Below are 20,066 nucleotides of genomic sequence, written 5' to 3' on the forward strand. Positions count from 1 at the left end.
CAAAATATGATGGCAGTGATTTGTGCCTATTAGTTCGATGAACGAATGTACACAATGGACGGTTTATTTATCCATCTCTGATGACTTTTGAGCTATATTATGTTTCACTCCAGAAATTAGTGCAACCGATTTGCCTCCTCCTTAAGTTACTTATTCTGTTGCTCATATTTCTCCTTTGCCGTATTAACTTTTTTCTTGAGTTCACCATATTTGTGCACTGAAACATCTGAGAAGAATTCAAGCTTCCCTAGGAAGCTCTCCAGGCTCGACTGTAAATCCGTATGAGCGTCATTTCTATGGATTCCCCTCATTTCATCATTCAACCCTCCATTAGGTATTGCGAATGTAGACCTTGAACCACCACGCCTCTTCTCTTGACGAGGCATACAATGGTTTATATCTGCAAGGAGACCTTTAATGCCACCTTCCAAGTCTTCGATTGGCAACTCGTCCAGTAACTGAATCCACTGCTCACAGATTGTAAATATGGGTGCAACAGCAAAATTTGTTATTTGAAAATTGGTATCCTTCTTCTTTCTAGATTTTTTCTTCGTCCTTAGTGATTTCACACACTTCAGTAACCATGACTGTAGGCTATTCAAGTAAGATCTATGGGATACTATCCATCTCTGGAAGTTTGAAAATAGTGACTTTAGTTCAACCTGAAGGAGTAGAGTTGCTTGGAACTGTGATTCCGACCGGATTAAGACCTTTATACCGCCACTGTTGGATACTAGCTTAATAATCTCGTGTTGATGCCGGTGACACTCGAGCATTGTTTCCCACATGCGAGTTAAGCTGCAAAGAATGTGAATATTTTAACCAAGAGCAAATGATAAACTAAGATCATTCCAGAAAATGCCTATTGAATTGCAATATGTATGTAGTTACGTACGAAATAGATGGAAAACCAATACCTTCCAATTAATTCTTCAAGCTGCGGTTGAAGCTCTTTGTCCCTCAGATCCTCTATGTTCTTGGAAATCATGTCAATTCTCTGAATGGCCACACAAATTCTGGAGTACAAATCCTTCACAACAGCACGGGTTCTGTCAACACTCATTTGGCTTTCTCCTCTTGATTCCTGGTTTCTCAGGTACCTACATTTCTCATCATACTGCCTGCAAATTGTACTGCTAGCCTGAAGGCAATACAAAGGTTAGCATTTACAGAAACACTAAATATGGTGAAAAGACATGGAGAGGTCATTTAAAGAAAAAAGGCAAGAAAATATGGAGGTGTCAACCAATTCACAGACTCAAGGCAAAAGGACATAGAGATGTGTCATTTATTCAGGAATAATAGTACAAATAATTCAAACACAGAAAATAGGAATGGCACAAACTGCTAAATGCATATTCAAGTGGCATATCATGTGTACCAACATTCAATATAAATATATTTCAGGCTCTGTTTGTTGCACATTGTTTCATCTTCCATTTTTAATCAATACTCCAAGCTTGAGATAAAAGAACATCATTATAACCCCAGTGCAATTTGCGTTATTTTATTTCAAAAAAAGAGTACATAATAAGCCTCTACTACGTGATATCCTACATATCTAAGTAAGTGATCCCATTTAAATGGGCACGCAAGCCATCCACAACATCAAGCATATGCAAACCTTCCACTTTCCACCACATGCAAGTCCTCCACTTCATCAATTTTTATTTTTATTTTTTCATAAGCAAGTGATCGCATTTAAAATGCACATGAAAGCCATCTACATCATCATGTGCATGCAACCCTTGCAGTTTCCACCACATGCAAGTCCTCCATATAATCAATTTTTTTTTCAGCAACAAATAATTGAACTTGAATGTCACAAGACAATATAACATGCATCCACCATCTATTTACCTCTACGTTTGCTATCATTCATATGACGAAAATGTGGTGTGGTATTATTCTCATATATTCTGATTTTACCTTTGATAATTTAATTGCTATAAAATTTTCTAGCAACGCATAAGGTGTTATCTAGTTTAAAACAGTGGCTAAAACAGATTAAGAAAAAAAGAGTATCTCGTAAAGGACCGGCCAAATAAGCTTTTACCTTAACTTCATCACAGAGCTTTCTCTCCCATGCATACAATCTATCCAGTGTGGAAGCGTGACTGCCAGAATTCATGTATACACCACTAAAGATATTTCCAGTGAGACCATCGACATCAACTTTCGATGCTGCCCCAAGAGGATTTCTTGATGACGAAGAGTGCGAAGACACTGATCTATGCCAGGTAAGATGCTTCATGTCGGCTTGTGGTGGAGCTGCAATAAAGCACAAGATATTTATTCCTCCCTACCATTTACAACAGGATAACAGATGAAATAATAACAATTTTATTTAGAGAAAGTGCAAAAGCTTTGCACATAAAGAAATAACATATGTTGGTCGCATAAACTGTAGATATGCCCTTGTGTTCAGAATTTTTCGACTTCACCAATGATATTCATACAGTTATACTAACATGTTAGGATAATCAATGGTCAAGCTCTATACAGGAAACCGTGAAAAGTAGAACATATCTTCATGGAACATATCATTTTCCGGCACGTAGAAAAATAAGCCACTTCAACGGAAGATCATGGAAGAAATAACATGCAAATGACATCATACGATGTAATCACAGGAACTAGAATTGTGTGCTGGAAAATGGAAGGAAGACTGTCACTGAGAGTTAGAAAAAACTTACGCTGAGGAACAGGGACTTGCTCCCTGCAGCAAGCAAAGAGTGTTGCAAAAAAGCCTGGTGCCTTTAATCCACGTGCTGCATTATAATTACTTAAGTTAACCCAAGTATTAAACTAGAAAGAGAAGGAACAGCAGGTAATAATGGCCATTGGTACAAGTAATATTGATATAGTTTCACATCATGAGTTCTGCAGTGTTGCATCCAGAACCTTTCTATCATTTGTTTTGAAGCAAAGCTCCATCAAAATATTACAGAACAGTAATCTAATTAATTGAGTTCTAACCTCTTTCTTCGGTTAGCAAAGGGCGGAAATTGACTTTATCCGCTTCAAGCATCCTCGGGACTTCTTTGCCAGAATCAGATGCCTTGATAAATAAGATTTCAACCTCTTTCATGGATGTAGACAGGTCCGTTACCCCATTTCTAACATCACGAAAAGGTTCCTTCGATTTCCCGTTTATAGGATGAGCGGCAACCGAAGATGCCACTTCTTTCACAGGGCTCGTCACAGGGGTTTCATCAGTTTCATACATGCTAATGTCAAGTACCCTATTGTCACTTTTTGGCTCAAGTACCTTGTTGTCACTTTTCGGCTCCTCCGTTTTGGAATGAATATTTTCCAAGGCAACCTTATCTGCAATATTTTCCAAGGCAACCTTATCTACCAAATTTTTTGAGACAACCTTATCTGCAGCAAGATGTGCAGGTGACTGATCTGTTACAATATTTTCAACAGGTGTATCATTGCGGTTCTTGAACATCCGCACTAAAGGTTCAGAAGACGGGTTCTCAAAATCATCTTCTGAGTCTGCAAAATCATCCTCCCTTCCACTCATAGTAGATTGCTCCCCATCTCTGACATCTGGAGTTTTCTCCTGTTGCGAGAGCCTAACATCACCAGCATGAGCATGCGACTTCTCCAATTCCTCCTCAAGCTCTGGAATTCCTTCCTTCTCCCGAAGGCGCCTAATATCATCAGCATTTTCAAAATCATGACCAGATTCCTTCTCATCATGAAATGACAACTGGCTCTCAACAGGTTGAAAAAGGCCAAAGTAGTCCCATGGTGGTGTCCCTGGAGGAGCTTCAAATGTAGAACTATCATCCAGATCATGTACAGTTTGAATGGGAACTGAGGATGAAGTCTCCAGAGTTGCTGTTACAGGAACAGGCACCTTTTCCTCAACAGTCCTCGCTGGGTTCCTCCCGGCTTTCATATGATTGACATGGAAACGCCCTGAAGATAACGGGGACGGAGCTGGGGAGAAGGAGTCACTGGCCGGATGTGATACAGATGGGGAGAGGTTCATCGATCTATGCCTCATGCCAGGAGGCTCTGGTGTTGCAGATGTTGATGTGTATAATGAAGAGTCTGTTGGCACTTCAGGTTCTACAAATTTTCTCAGAGCAAATCCTGTGTGCCTCAGCGACTGAATATACGCAAAGTGAGCAGCTGCAAATGCACATCTCCCATCAAGTGCTTCTTTCACATAACGTTTTCTTTCCTGGCACAAGACAAGAGCCTTGTCATCTTCACTCGTTGCTCGTGTAGATCCCATTTTAATGTGTGTCACTCTTGATGCTGAGCAAATTTTAGAAGAACAGCAAAATCAGAGCCATGCACTGCAGATCAAAGCTCTTATGGCAGAGAGATGTTTTTATATAAAACAATGCACAGACAGTGCAACTTCGTACCTGCATTTCCACATATTAAGTAATTTACGATTAGATAATATCCAAAAGTTTACTTAGCTGACAAGAAAGATAACCCGACGTTTCATCGGCAGTTGTGCATACCAATTAGATTCAGTCTATTCAAAAGGAAATATAAATTTTGATCACCACTGTATATACTAAATATTCTACAAAAACTCGGTATGCGTCACTCACAGGCAAGCACTTTGGGTACAGCACACAAATTCACTTCCACTAAAACTAGCCTGCTCAAATCTGTCCCAAAATTTTATCTCTTCTCAGCAGCACCGAGGAACTCCAAATAGAAATACAGAAACTGAACTCAGATGCTGGGAACAAAGCCAGCAATTAACCTCATACGATCCTGCATCAACTAGAACACTGCTTCCCTAGTCCATAAGGGTATACTAGTATATACAACAAAACCATGACCAGCTCCACTTAAACGACCAGACAGGATGCATTTCAAGAATATGTGATTTTCCCCCTAAATCCTCATTCAATAAACCAATTAAAGAGAACAAACACAGCAAATTCCTCGATTGTCTCGCCAAAAAGCTGATAGAAGCAAGCAGAAACCTAATTTATGCAGTATCAAGCCACGGCCTAAATCCCTTAACTAATCAAGTGTATTCTCTCAATCTTGGACAAGCCATTTGAAGCAGCAGATTAGGCGTTATGGGATTCTCAAACAGCATGAGACCGAACTCAAATATGAGTTAATCCCAGGAACGTCCAAATTATTTAGAAGGATCAGCACGTCTTGGACTAAACGAGCTCAATTGAATTGTGGAGCAATAAAGAACACGCATATAAGAAGGAAAAAGTTTGAGCTTTACCAATCCGGCCAGCAAATAAGCAGTAGGAAAATTAACTCGGACAGCCCATTGCGATCACCCACCTAATTCACGGCCCCATCATCACATCGAATCATCCATCCACAAGTTCTCCATTGATATCAGTACACCATAACGCGGACGAAGAAAACGAACTGATCTTGAGCGCGTACTAACAAGGCAAACAAAAGAGAAACCCCGACGGAAACATCGAAGATCCAAGTTTTGCCTCGCAGCGGCCATGGAGCACACAAGTAACACCCAATTCACCCACCCCAGTGCCAGACCCACCGCAATTGGCCTAATCAACGCGGAGAAACCGCCCAGAGCAATCCAGGGGAGGGTAGGGAAGAGAATCACCTGGCTTGGCCTCGAAGAGGGAGCGTTGGGCACGGGATCTCGGGATAGCGGCGGCCGCGTCGGATTGGCGCTGTGGAGGAGGTCGGCACTAGCTGGTCGTCGAGTGGGGTGGAGAGGAGGAGAGAAGCTTCGAAGATGATGAGCAGGTGCGGGTGCGGGGCGGTGCCTTCTGCCGTCCTGCGGCAGATGAGAAAGATGCGTATGCGCGTGTGTGCCTGCCGGGTGGGGTCACAGGCTGGTGGGAACCCGACGTGTAGAGGGAGGCGTGTGCCCGTAGCCTGGCTCTGGCCACTGGCCACGAGGGGAGGATGGAGCCGAAAGGCAAAAGGCGAAACGAGCTGGCATTTGTTCTCTTCTCTTCTTTTACAATCGCGAGTTTTCTCTATGTTTTTATGCAATGCGCTAGAGGATGACGCAAGCTTTGTCGTGTCATTTCACGCTCGCCAGTTGAGTCTCTTTTTATACTACTATTACGAATTGATGTGGTCATTTTTACACCGAAAATCTGAAAACTAAGTTGATTGATATTCCTGGTTTATTAGGTTTTTTTAACACAGTACAGACGCAAGAGCTTATATACACGTGCATACACTCACTCATATGAACGCGCACATGCACACCGACCCTTATGAGCGTCTCCGAAAGACGGTAACGTCTCCTTTCACTGAATGCGCATCGCCGAAAATTCTGAAATAAATCCAGAAATAAATGCGAGCACCAGGATTTGAAACCTGATGGGCTGGGAATATCACAGTCCCTCTAACCAATCCAACCACAAGTTGGTTCGCTTGGTTTATTACATGGTATTTGATTCGATTGTTTCATCGTGTTTATATGGTGTCCGGTTCGATGTTTTCATCGTTAATTGTTTGAGTTCAGGTGAATCATCAATTTTATCCTACATAAACCGACTCGATCATTAGACCATATAAACCAAAATGGACCTCTTTTTTCTCTAACTTTTCTACTTTTGCTACCAAGTGTAGGCATGACCCTAAACCCATGTACGATGCACCCCTCCTTCCCAACCCACCCAATTCACTTGTGCCTCTGCCGCAACTAAAATTACTCTTCTTGTGCTAGTTTTCATCCCTAAAAGGACTATAATCTCTCGACCTAGTCGCTTCCCGACTTTGATGTTAGATCTACTGCCACAAGGCCTAAGAGCATCTCCAACAGGCGCGGCAAAACGCGCGCCCGCGTGGTAAAATCAGTTTTTCGCGCGCGCCGGTTGGTTCCGCGCGCTCCAGCGGTGGCGGGAAGTTACCGCGCGCGGGAAGCATTTGCGCGCGCGCGTAGAAAGCGGCACGCGGCGCGCTAGATTTGGCGCGCCGCTTCGCGCGCGCCTATAAAGTCCCGCGCTTCACCACGCGCACAGAACAGCCACGCGCCCTTCTCCTCGCAATCTTGCCGCTTCGCACTCCACCGCGTCGCCGCTTTCTACGCCGCCACCATGCCGCCGGGGTGCTTGGGGCTTTCGCGGCGTCCGCGAGCGCCCCAACGGCTGGTACTCCGTCGAGATACGGGCCGGCGACGTCCGGCTCGGCCTCGGGACGTTCCGGAGCGCGCGCGAGGCGGTCCACGCGTACGACGCTGCGGCGTGGCGCTTGGAGAGGCCCCGGTCCCAGATGAATTCCCGGGACGTCTTCACGCGCGAGGAGGCGCAGCGCCTCGCCCCTCCGCCGTGTCTCATCACGGACATGGACCGTGCCGACCACGCTCGGCGGCAGCGCCTTCTCCTCGTCGCCGAGGAGGAAGAGCGAGCCATGGCGGAGTGGCGCCGTCGCCACCCAGAGGACGTCGACGCCGAGCGTGCCTACTGGGCGGAGAGGACGGCAAGGCGCCGCTCGAAGCGGGCGGACCAGCGTCAGCGGAAGGCAGTGGCGAACGAGCAGTGCGACATCGTCTCCGCAGGTGGGAGGTCGTTCTTCACCTCGAACGATGAACGTTGGGACGACGTATGGCTCTCAACCTCGGACGACACCGACGAGGATGACGATGGTGATGGTAGCGAGTTAGAGTAGTTTTCTATCTATGTATGCCGTGGTAGTTTCTATCTATCTATCTATGTATGTTGAACTATTTATCATCTATACCGTAGTAGTTGCACCGATGTAAAATATCTATGTATCGCTTTTTTTATCTATGCAATTTTAATTAAAAAAATATTATAGAATGAGCGCGGGTGCTGCATTTTACCGCGCCTGCTGGAGCTGCGCGCGCGCGGCTTTTCAGCGCGGCTGCTGAAGCAAACGCTGCGCGCCGCGCCAAACCAGACGATGGGCGTGCGTCAAATACATTTTTACCGCACGGCGCGTTGAACGCGTGTTGGAGATGCTCTAACTACAAGAACTTTTCGATAGTATTGGCATCAATCTCCAACACCTGTTTTTTTTTGTTCTACCTCTCCCCTAGCTAGGGTGGGTCTTCCAAAGCGAATACACCCCGCAATGAGATGACAGAGAAGTCAAAGAAAGTGGAGGCCCGGTCACTCAACCCAGAACCGACAAGTTGGCGCCAACCGGCGAACCCCTCACAAACACACGAAGCAAGATACCAGGTCGCCACTTCCCCGGCAGCGAAATAACCCAAACGCGTTGGAGACCCTATTGAACACGCAACACCTGGAATGACGACCAAACACGCACGCCCCAAGATGGTTACTTCAGTTGGCTGGCAGTCACCCGATTGGGCCTCGGCCCATCTAAAAAAGTGAAGGTAAAAACAAAGAGGAAGGAAAACTAGAAAAAAAAGCTAGAGAGAATATTTAAAATGTATTGATAAAATAAAGTACGTTAGTGGATTTTAAGAACATTCTAAAAATAAAAATGTTCATGTATTTATTTACAGATTTGAAAAATGTCCATTACATTAAAAATCATGAATTTAAAAAATATTAGCAAATTCCATAAATGATTTTGAATATATAAAATGTCCAATTTTGCAAAATTCAAAATTGTTCCTCAAAATCCAAAAAATATTTGTCAATTAAAAGTTCTCGTGAGTTTAGAACATGTTCCCAGATTTCAGAAGAAGTTCCCCTATTTTCAGAATTGTTGACGAATTTTAAAAATGTTCACGAAATTAACAAATGTTCACAAAATTAAAGATTTGGCAATCTAACAACATAGAAGCGCCACAGTAAAGTGCGAGTAGGCCCAACTATAGCACACAACCGATCCACTCGCTAGCATGTAGGACCATGAATGCAAAAACTACCTCGATGCACTAGAAGCCTCGATTTCTAGGGAGCTTAGTATGGTGTCGCGTCGCATTACCACCGCATTCGCGCGACCTTTCCACTGATATATCGTTAAACAAACATGTTATGTTATTTAATTAAACATGTTAATTGGTTAAACTAAAAAAGCAAAGAGTGCGTACTGCTGGGGACGAGAAACGTGGTTACCAAATGGTAACTAAAATTACAACCAGGTAATCAAAACCCTTTGGAGATACACACCCATACCAAGAAGATCGCCTGGTAATTGCCAACAATCAAATAACAAGTCAATGGAAAAGGGCACATCCGATCAACTAAATATAAAACTTTCAAGCTATGGATTATTAATGTTTGTTGGTGCTAGCCACACAAACTCACCGCAAAACTAAAAGCAGACTCATGCTATGTCACATCATTTTCTTTGTAAGATCTATCCATTAATTATTTGTTTGTTTGTGGGCTTTTTAATTAGTGCCACTATTTTCAAGGCTTTTGTGAGTGATCATAGTACGGAATCCATCAAAAGCATATACATGGTTGAAGAGCACATACTTTCACACGCAGACAATGATCATCAGTTCCAACCCAGTAAACTGAACTTGTTTGGCCAAACAAACACTATATACAAAAGGTGATGCTCTATTTTTTCTATTTCACTTTGTTCGTTGTGTCCTCTTTCAGAGAAATCATGGCACCTCCAATTCTCAGGTAAGCGGCAATTGTGTTCTACATGTTGATGCCTTCAGCACCAACTAGCTGCAAAAGGGCAACACAACTTTTTTTGACTCGAAATTGTAGAACAATGTTCTACGACATTATCATTATCAATTAAAATATGTAAAGCAAAGCAAGTATCAATAAAAGTCACCCAGTACCAGATGTAGGAATCATATAGGACCTAAATTACAGGTTCTGTTCTATCCAAGTGTTGATCTTCTCTACTTGACTTGCTTAGCTCGTAGTTTGGTTGTCTGAAGACCCTCACAGATAGTGCTTTCAAGTGTCCAGAGGTGGTGCTGCCACTCTAAAAATCTTATCGTTCCTGACCATCCAAATACTCCAGCGTCCCATAATGATGATCTCCATTGCAATTGCAACCGGAAGTTTGTTCATTGTAAAATGGATCTGATCATATGTAGAAATGCCCCTCTGCTTGGGATGGGTGAGATTGTGCCAACACATGAGTGAAAATGGGCAGTTCCAAAAGAGATGTATGAGTGTTCCTTATGTAGCATCAAAACTTAATGCACAGTTGTAGTCCTGTAAATACATGCTTCTACACTGCAATAAATTCATTGTGTTCACTCTATCATGCAGAAGTAGCCAGAAGAAGTTTTTTGTGTTTGAGGTTGCATGCAGTGCTCCATAGATGATTGAAGATGTTATGAGGTGTAATAGTCCCAATGATGGCCTTGTACATCTTCACGGATGAGTGTCGAGGAGAAGTCCAAGTATAGGTCCATTTATCTTGAGCATCTGTTGTGTCTCTATTATTAATGGTTTCTTGAAGGGCACTGTATTGGATGAATGCTTGTTGTGATAGAGGTCTATGGAACAACTGACTATTTTCTTTGTGTTCAAGCAACTTTGATAGAGTGATTTCTTTGTTGATCACAAATGAGTGTAGCTCTGGGTACTTGGTGTGGAGTGGTTGATCTAGCCATATACCAGACCAGAACAGAGTAGTATCCCCTCTACCAGCTTGCACAAAGCATGTTGCTTGAAATTTGGAATGAGCTTAAGGATAGCTTTCCACCAGCAAGAACCAACCATTTTGTCCCCTCGTAGATTATCTTGGTAGTGTGCTTCCCAGATAATGTTAACCCAAGGAATGCCATCCTTATTGAAGAATTTATGAAGAAACTTCATGAGCAAAGCTTGATTATGGGTATGGATTTCCAAAACACAAAGTCCACCATGGGTTTTGGTCTTGCATACTTTATCCCATGATATGAGAGCAGCACCCCTTTCTTTTAAGCCATATTTTCTCCAGAAGCAGTTCTTGAGGTAATTGTTGATTTTCTTGACCACAATCTTGGGCATCATCAGTATGCACATGAAAAATATGGGCATGCTTGAGAATAACTGATTTAATAACGGCGCGTTTGTCTCCACATGATAATAGAGTGGAACATCCTAGTGACCTGTTTTCAATATCTTTAACATAGGCACAAAATCTTCAACTCTGGGGTTGGTAATGCATAGAGGCAAATCAGTATATGTGTGAGAAAGAACATCAATTTTGCAACCAAGGAGGCTAGATAGCTCAATCATTTTATCCTCAGAAGTGTTGATAGATATCAATACAGACTTTGAGTAATTCACCTTAAGACCAGTCTATGCAACACAACTATCTTGGACAATGTTTTTGAGGTATAGAAGCGTAGGCTGCACCCCATACGCGCCATCGGGAATGCAAATTTGAAACCTAAATCGTTTATGTACCTTCCCATGATTGGTTTTAAAATTGAAGTTCATTTAGCTGAACTAAGAAGGGTTGAAGATACCTAAAGGGTTGCAAATTTGCATGTCTACATGCCACCCGCGCAACGCCAGTCTTCCTCCCTGCTTCGATGTGCTTCACAACGACACGTCGACCTATGGAACGAATAACACGAATAATCGATGCCTTGAAGTTGAAGATAAGGCATGATGGACCGAGACAACACGCTCGAATGGACGCGACCGTCGACCATCCGTCGCTCGCCGTCATCGTGGTCGCCCGGGTGCCGAAAGCGACGACGACCCAGGCGTGCAAGCTCCCACACATGTACGTGCGACCGAACCAGAACACCAACGCAAAACCCAAGAAGGTTTGACATGTCGTTCGCTCGACGTGCCGATCAACGTCGTTATTGGTACAGGATTCCCCTGGTCCGATAGATTGCAGAGCAAAAGCTAAGGTAGGATCGATGAGGCAGGTTCTTTTCTGGGCCACACAGGTGCATTATCTGCGGATTTTCCCAAAAGCTCTTTTGGAAACGGTCGGTGTAATCACTAGTCTATCTACGGTGGAATCCTTGCAGGCTGACTGTATTTCTACCTGCCCATCCATTTTTGTACGATCGGTCACTGTTAGCGTCGGATGCACGCGGATGTACCTTTTGATCGCTTTTGCAATTTGCGTGCATGGCGACGACGAGACAGAGACAATGGAAGAGTCAGCACGTCCGTTTGAGTAGACTGGTCACAAACATAATCTACTCACTAATTAAGGCCAGTGTAACTACGTAACCTGAAAGCTAAATAAACCAAATTCTTTTTACTGAAATAAACCATATTTTTGACATAACTGTCTATGCACAACGCCACCAAGCTTTTCTCTTTCGGACAAAGATCCAGCCGATTTTTGTCAAGTTTTGAACCTTTTGATGCCCCCTTTTTTTTATGATCCGTGCGCCTTTAGTTTGCCTCTTTCTCTGGCAGACACACATGGGTGGTACCACTCCATGTGACTAATGCCCCAGCTACCGTATTTTACCGGTACAACTTTCATTTATTTTACCTTGAATTCAGGAAGAATAATGCAGATACTTCTGTGCAGCGCCTGGTCGATCCCGCTAAAACTACCATGTGCATGGACCTGTGTGGGGGACAGCGGTCACTGGTCCACTAGTGGCGAGTCATAAACATGTGCACACGAGGTTCCACTCGAAATCGTGGTCCTCTTTGCTAGGCCGTGTGTGTATTCCACTCGAAACTCAGTGGACCACGAGGTTCTGAGCTGGAGCCTTGGAGTTGTGATCTCGCACTACATTCGGGGGCCTATTCTCAAATGTCCATGCAAACCGCAGAAAGAAACGAATATTTATCTACTCTCGCAGTCCCTCGATCGCTTCCTTTTGGTGTTTTTCAGACCCAAGCTCTGCCTACGCCTCCTCTTTTTTTTTTATCGGAAAGAAACTTTTTATTCATCAACCACGGTGATTACATTCAGAGACAACGATGCTAGCTATTTCGATTGGGGAGTTTCGAAGCCAAGGGGCAGTGCGCTGTTGCGACCGCCCCATACAAGCAAGGTGACTCGCTACATTTGCATATGTGCTAACTTTAGCTAGACTGATGTTTCTTTCATGAGTTAGAATTCTTCTGATCTCATTAACCTGGTTCGCATACCTCGATCACTCCATATCCATTGATTGCACCATGTTCAACAATTCGGCGCTGTCCGTTTCAACCTATATCTCCCGTTAGTTTGTGTACCAACCAATGAATTTCACATGCCTAGCTGGTGCAATACAAGTCACCAGAAAATATATCATTGGATTGTATTTAAACATGGTTTCCAATGGTATAATTTTTGGTGACATGCACTATCACTTTGTTAGTTAAATCTGTGGTCAAAATTTAACATTAAATACGAATGGGCCAATAAACCAAGACTGGAGTAGTAGCATTTGTGGTTGTCATGAGGCTGGCCATAGTGGTGATGCCTCTTTTCCAATTTTTTAGAGCAACTCCATTAGAGCCGGCATAAATTGGATCATCAAAAGTGATATACGAATGATAATCAAAATCAATCGTCAAAAATCAGCATGCATAAATTCACTTCAAGTAGTAATCATGTGTCGTTGGGTCATAGATCCCTCTTCAATAAACACCCATTCAGAAGAACACATATGATTCGGGTTGAGATCTTTGCAGTATTGTATACTGCTGTAGTGTAGATGACACATGGGGCCGGGTCCACACGACATCGGCCTTACTGCACGGTGTGCACAGCAGAGGATCCTAATCCATATGATTCATACTCGAATGCATTCAAAAGTATCGATTTCATTCCTACAAACAGGGTAGAAAATTAGTTGCACTGTGACTTACATTCATCAAACAACACAACTAATTAATTTAGGACATTATAACTGAGCCTAATCCCAGCCTTTCCGGCCGTCTGATCTCATGCCAGGGTCATTTTTGGTCGTTGGATTTTGTGGAACAAAATGTTTTACCACTAAGTGGGCGGATTGTCCTAAAGGGCAGTTACTCTGGTAGAAAAAATCGCGGCATTCTGGTTAATTGGGCCAACCACTGGGTAAATCCCACGCATCCCTTTGACCCATCTCTCGCGAAGGAGGCACCCATCCAGCCTACCGAGGGGATGCAAATGTCAAATAAAGGAGCAAGCCCCACGCGTGGTGGTCGAAGCTGGGTGGGGTTGGCTCACAGGACCACCACACTTCGGATCTGCCGGCCGGGTCGCCTCGCCTGGAGATGGTAGAGCGAGCAGGTAACCATCCGCTTGGTTGCCTCGCCAGCGACGACATAGGGAGGGACGGGGGCGGCCAACTCTCGCTTGTCGATTGGACCGCCCTCGGCAAGGATTGATTGTGGAAGTAACTCAGAGCACATCAATGGAAATCGATGCACGCCACTCACGGGGTGTTAATAATTGTAGGTCGGTTACCAATGTCGATTCATGCTTTTTCTTTAATCCTCGCGCATCCATATAATCGCCACCGTGCCGCCACTCCTTCTCTACTCCTTCCACTCCAGGAAACCTTCTTTGGCATCCATGTGTTAGGTAGTCACTAGTTTGTCTTCCCCGTTCTTCCAGCCCTGCCTCCTTCATACCTTCCCTCTTCCCCCAATTCTTCATCTAATATTAGATTTTTTATTGATACTGTTCTTTGTACTTACGAACAGGTTGCTCCTCCAAATAAGTTGGTTGATGTAAAGCAGAAAGTGAACGCACTAATCATGAAATCCAGAAGGAGCACAATGAAGTTAATGTCTATCTTAACGGATTTGAGCTCGGTTCTTCTGGGTTGGCTGATTCCGCTGGATCCTAAGCTTTAGGCAATTTCCATTTGGAAGGTGAGGCGCCGATTTAAAGTTTAATGTATAGTGTTTCAATTCCCGAGTTGTCCTGTTGCTCAAATAAAAAAATGGTTACAATGTGAATCATTTTGGTTTGTTTGTCCCAATGGCAATCTAGATTAGTCATGGTACCTTACTTAACTTTAGGGGTTGTATATTACCCTTAGCATGCTTTGGTTGAATTTTTCTTAGCAATCTAACAAATAAGGATTAGTGTTTGTTCTTTTAAGTTAGCAAACTGGAAGGTTTTGCCTAATTATTCTCTTTTTGCAATTTGCAACTTCCTGCTGCACCTAACAGTGTTATTTTCGCAGATTGAAGAGGTGTTTTTGGTGCTGAAAAACTTAGGATTGATGCAATGTGGTTATACTACTTTTCCAAATGTTCCCGCTGATTTATGTGGCACCATTGCTTAGTACTCGTTGAAATACTATTATGTGCGTGCCTTGACACATACTTTAAGATGTTGAGGTCATTAGTGGGAAACTTAATTATTTAATATGATTGAGTTGGAATCTGATCCTACTTACTGTGTTATAAGATTGGTGTTTTACCTTTCAGGCGTGATGTGCATTTCCGTTAAAGGATTCCACTCGCATTCTCATGTTATTTCTACATCAATATCTCATACTATGTACCAATTTGTAAGGAAATTTTACCAGCCAATGCCCATGCAGACTTCTAATCTGAATGTCTGATTAACCAAAGAAACTATATTTTTTAACTCTTGAATAACAAAGGTATCGGCTTGTCTGTGAGCTACCTGCTGAGTAAACAACATAGATGAAGGTAGTTATTGTGTAGTTGCTGACCCAATTGGCATTGATGCAATACTGAGAAGTGGTGATGATGATTGTGAAGGAAATATGCCCTAGAGGCAATAATAAAGTTATTATTTATTTCCTTATTTCATGATAAATGTTTATTATTTATTGCTAGAATTGTATTAACCGAAAACATAATACATGTGTGAATACATAAACAAACATAATGTCACTAGTATGCCTCTACTAGACTAGCTCATTGATCAAAGATGGTTAAGGTTTCCTAACCATAGACATGAGTTTTCATTTGATAAATGGGATCACATCATTGGGAGAATGATACACTACAACAGGATCCCCCCTTTAGCAACGCACCAATGTGTTGTCGAATGTCCATATAAGTGTTGCTAAGGTCTACACCAACGGATCAATATGCGTTGCCGTACGCAGCGTTGCAAGGGTCTACAACAACACATATGCATCCGTTGGTAATCAATGTGAAAAAGCGTTGTAAGATAGCAACGTATATAGTGAGAGCATAACAACGCTTCGTATGCGTTGGCGATTACCCTGTAAGAATTTTGACATGGACACAACAGATCATTGCAACGCTTAAAAGCGTTGTGGCATAGCACGACCAACCAATTAATGATATTTCAAAAATTCCCTATTTTATACTCCCTCCGTCCCAAAATAAGTGACTCAATAAAGTTAGTACAAAGTTGAGTCACTTATTTTGAGACGGAGGGAGTATATTGCAAGCAATGATTATTAGGCCAATGTAAATAGTGCACGGGAGCATCAACATAAAAAAACCCTCATATATTAAATAAAAAATGTTACATTACAAGACACCATCAAAGGAATAAATGATACAGAATACATAATGTATATACGATCTGCACTAACATTGACCATTGCATGACATTCTAAAACACAATGTAGAGATTTCTGGTAGTAGCACCACTCTGCGCCTTGGTTTATTCTAATATAATGACACCATGGGACTCCAGCGCTACCAAGAGATTGTGACTGGAAATAAACCAATGCAATCTCTTGGTAGAGCTGAATAAACCAATGCACACAAAGAGGCAACTACGGATTGGATGCGAGTAACTGTAGCTACACATGGGACTCCACTACTCCATCCCATCAACTGATGAATGGCACTAACCTATCATTAGAGTTTATTTTAAATTACATGGGAGCGAGGCAAAAGATCAGTAGAGATTCAAGAACCATTGCGTTGGCATCTCGCCAATAATTAGGACTCAGCCACGGGGCTATGAAGACTAGATATAGAACAGTGAACTCACAAAAGAATGAGCCTTATTTTATAAACTAAAGTAGGTTGCACAAAAAAAGGTGCTATCACTGTTTCCAGAGTTCATTCTATTGTGGATCAACATTAAACTTCTTTTGGAAATCTTCTCATGGTCTTCGACATTGTTTCTGAGTTCGAAAAAAGTGAACAAACCTTATCTGCACTAGTATTTACTTCCCTTGTTGCATAGTTTCATTGTGGAGCAAAGTTTCTTGAACAAAAGATATATAGTCAGATTGACAAGAATAGTAACCAACATTGATATTTCAAAAAGTATGATCAATAACATTGCAGCTTAACTTTGATGGGTCCCAAACAGAATATAAGTGATCATACCTTATCTGTGGCAGGGCTTATGTTTGATAGTTGCAACTCCTTATCATTCAAAAAAATTGCGTGCTCTATAGTGGAAGAGAAGATGTAAGTATTTTCTATATAATACAAACAAGAATATATTCATGCATGAATATAGTAGCATTTTATTTTGTTGTCCAATGGTTCCAAGTTGTGGACTATGACGATCACCATATACTCTCTGCCCGTTACAAGTAAAATAAAGCTACGATCATCTTTATTAAATAGGTTTGATTTACTATTACCTGAGTTTGCAAAAAAATGAAAGAAATGTGATCAACCCAAATCCAAAAAAACTGAAAATTAGAGACAACAACTTTACCAAATGTTCGAGCATCTTGCAAAATTTCAACCAAAAAAAAAACATCCGAAGAGCTCTCACTGAAAAAAACAAAATCGATGTTCAAACTTTTGTTGCACTGTTTGAGCATTGATTTTGTTTTTTCTAGTGAGAGCTCCTCGGATGTTATTTTTAGCTGAAAATTTTCAAGAAGCTCGAACACTTGATAAGGTTTGACGTCTCAGATTTTTTGGAGTTGGTTTGAACCCGGTTTTCCAGGTGTTTGTAAACTCGGGTGTAATACACCTGAGAGTAGTGGCTACTTTCCGTTTTTCTTTATTAAATATCCTCACTCACGTATTCATCACTGCATTATTCAAAGAGCAATTTACCTATTTCACTCATATCTACTGCAGGTTGAAAACCAAAATAATTGAAAATTAATTAAATCAAACTGCCCTGTAGTTGCCCTAGTGTTGATTTCTATTTATGTGACCGACCACTCTACATGGCTAATAGTCGCCGCTTAGAAAAATTGTAGATTCAGTCGATCAGTTTTTCTTTTAAACTAGAAGAGTGTATTATGAAAGCCAGCCGGGAATAAAGCTTCAGAGCCAAAAATGAAGTATATGGAGGAAACAAAGCACCAGTTGCTTTTCTAACTTAATCTCAGTGCATGCACCGTGTGAATCGGTATCTGCATATATCAAATCAAACTAGCTTTAGTTGGGTACTACTGATTCTATCAATGTCAGTAATCACTATACATGGCTAATAGTTACTGTACCACTCAAAAAGTTGCAGATTCAGCTAATCGTTTTTTTCCAGAACTGCAAGATTGTTTCCTAAAGGCTATGAATAAGCTTGAGGCCCAAAAATCAAGTATGTAGCAGACAAAGCATCAGCTGATTTGTCCAATTTAATCTCAGCGCATGCATCGTGTGAATCAGTAGTTCCGTATGTGCATAATAGTGCTAAGCTAACGGAATGAGTTAGTTGCGGGATGATGCATTACGGAACGAGTAAAGATACTTGCCGGTAACGAGATTGATCTAGGTATTGAGATACCGACGATCGAATCTCGGGCAAGTAACATACTGATGACAAAGGGAACAACGTATGTTGTTATGCGGTTTGACCGATAAAGATCTTCGTAGAATATGTAGGAGCCAATATGATCATCCAGGTTCCGCTATTGGTTATTGACCGGAGACGTGTCTCGGTCATGTCTACATAGTTCTCGAACCCGTAAGGTCCGCACGCTTAACATTCGGTGACGATCGGTATTATGAGTTTATGTGTTTTGATGTACCGAAGGTAGTTCAAAGTCCCGGATATGATCACGGACATGACGAGGAGTCTCTAAATGGTCTAGACATAAAGATCGATATATTGGATGACTATGTCTGGACTTCGGAAGTGTTCCGGGCAAGTTTGGACATATACCGGAGTACCGGAGGGTTACCGGAACCCCATGGGGAGTGTAATGGGCCTATTGGGCCTTAGTGGAGAAGAGGTGGGGCGGCCAAAGGCAGGGCCGCGTGCCCCCTCCCCCTCTAGTCCGAATTGTACAAGGAGGGGGCGGTGCCCCCCTTTCCTTTCCCCATCTCTCCTCCTTCCCCCTTCTCCTACTCCTACTAGGAAAGGAGTCCTACTCTTGGTGGGAGTAGGACTCCCCCTTGGCGCGCCCTCCTCCTGGACGGCCGCCTCCCCCCTAGCTCCTTTATATACGGGGGCAGGGGGCACCGCAAGGCACACAAGTTGATCATTGATCTTTAGCCGTGTGCGGTGCCCCCCTCCACCATAATCCACCTCGGTCATATCGTAGCAGTGCTTAGGCGAAGCCTTGTGTCGGTAGCTTCATCAACACTGTCATCACGCCGTCGTGCTGACGGAACTCTCCCTCAAAGCTCTACTGGATCGTGAGTTCGTGGGACGTCACCGAGCTGAACGTGTGCAGATCACGGAGGTGTCGTACATTCGGTACTAGGATCGGTCGATCTGAAGACGTACGACTACATCAACCGCGTCATCATAACGCTTCCGCTTACGGTCTACGAGGGTACGTGGACGACACTCTCCCCTCTCGTTGCTATGCATCACCATGATCTTGCGTGTGCATAGAAATTTTTTGAAATTACTATGTTCCCTGTCAGTGGCATCCGAGCCAGGTTTATGCGTACATGTTATATGCATGAGTAGAACACAAGTGAGTTGTGGGCGATACAAGTCATACTGCTTACCAGCATGTCATACTTTGATTCGGCGGTATTGTTGGATGAAGCGGCCTGGACCGACATTACGCGTACGCTTACGCGAGACTGGTTCTACCGACGTGCTTTGCACATAGGTGGCTGGCGGGTGTCAGTTTCTCCAACTTTAGTTGAATCGAGTGTAGCTACGCTCGGTCCTTGTTGAAGGTTAAAACATCACTAACTTGACGAAATATCGTTGTGGTTTTGATGCGTAGGTAAGAACGGTTCTTGCTCAGCCCATAGCAGCCACGTAAAACTTGCAACAAAAAAATAGAGGACATCTAACTTGTTTTTGCAGGGCATGTTGTGATGTGATATGGTCAAGACATGATGCTAAATTTTATTGTATGAGATGATCATGTTTTGTAACAGAGTTATCGGCAACTGGCAGGAGCCATATGATTGTCGCTTTATTGTATGCAATGCAATCGCCATGTAATTGCTTTACTTTATCACTAAGCG

At 42.8% G+C, this 20,066-nt stretch overlaps 1 protein-coding gene and 1 long non-coding RNA gene across 3 annotated transcripts; one reads left to right on the forward strand and one right to left on the reverse strand.

Annotated features, from left to right (window-relative positions):
• Window positions 1–6: 6 nt before the first annotated feature.
• On the reverse strand, window positions 7–5,831 carry LOC119290675 (protein ROLLING AND ERECT LEAF 2-like). Of its 2 annotated transcripts, none has more exons than XM_037569308.1 (6): window positions 5,588–5,831; window positions 2,980–4,391; window positions 2,697–2,771; window positions 2,057–2,271; window positions 918–1,141; window positions 7–798 (listed from the first exon to the last, which is right to left on the reverse strand). In XM_037569308.1, exons 2-6 carry the CDS (start codon window positions 4,253–4,255, stop codon window positions 147–149), a joined length of 2,442 nt encoding a protein of 813 aa, XP_037425205.1. In that variant the 5' UTR covers window positions 4,256–4,391; window positions 5,588–5,831; the 3' UTR covers window positions 7–146. The 2 variants fall into 2 exon arrangements, with proteins under 2 accessions (XP_037425205.1, XP_037425206.1); XM_037569309.1 differs by having other exon boundaries at window positions 2,980–4,278; window positions 5,588–5,830.
• An 8,457-nt stretch (window positions 5,832–14,288) lies between these two features.
• Window positions 14,289–15,066, forward strand: LOC119293711. Its single transcript, XR_005143189.1, has 3 exons — window positions 14,289–14,331; window positions 14,454–14,624; window positions 14,942–15,066. It is a non-coding gene; the product is annotated as an uncharacterized LOC119293711 (long non-coding RNA).
• Window positions 15,067–20,066: the final 5,000 nt, after the last annotated feature.

This window comes from Triticum dicoccoides, chromosome 4B (genome assembly GCF_002162155.2).
Source record: "Triticum dicoccoides isolate Atlit2015 ecotype Zavitan chromosome 4B, WEW_v2.0, whole genome shotgun sequence".
NCBI lineage: Eukaryota > Viridiplantae > Streptophyta > Magnoliopsida > Poales > Poaceae > Triticum > Triticum dicoccoides.

Bases quoted from the DNA above. Each gene is read 5' to 3' on its own strand.
- LOC119290675 (XM_037569308.1), bottom strand. From the start codon at position 4,255: ATGGGATCTACACGAGCAACGAGTGAAGATGACAAGGCTCTTGTCTTG. The intron at 2,772-2,979 runs GTTAGAACTCAA...ATTATAATGCAG, and splicing joins TTTGCTAACCGAAGAAAGAG to CACGTGGATTAAAGGCACCA. The intron at 1,142-2,056 runs GTAAAAGCTTAT...TATTGCCTTCAG, and splicing joins AGCTCTGTGATGAAGTTAAG to GCTAGCAGTACAATTTGCAG.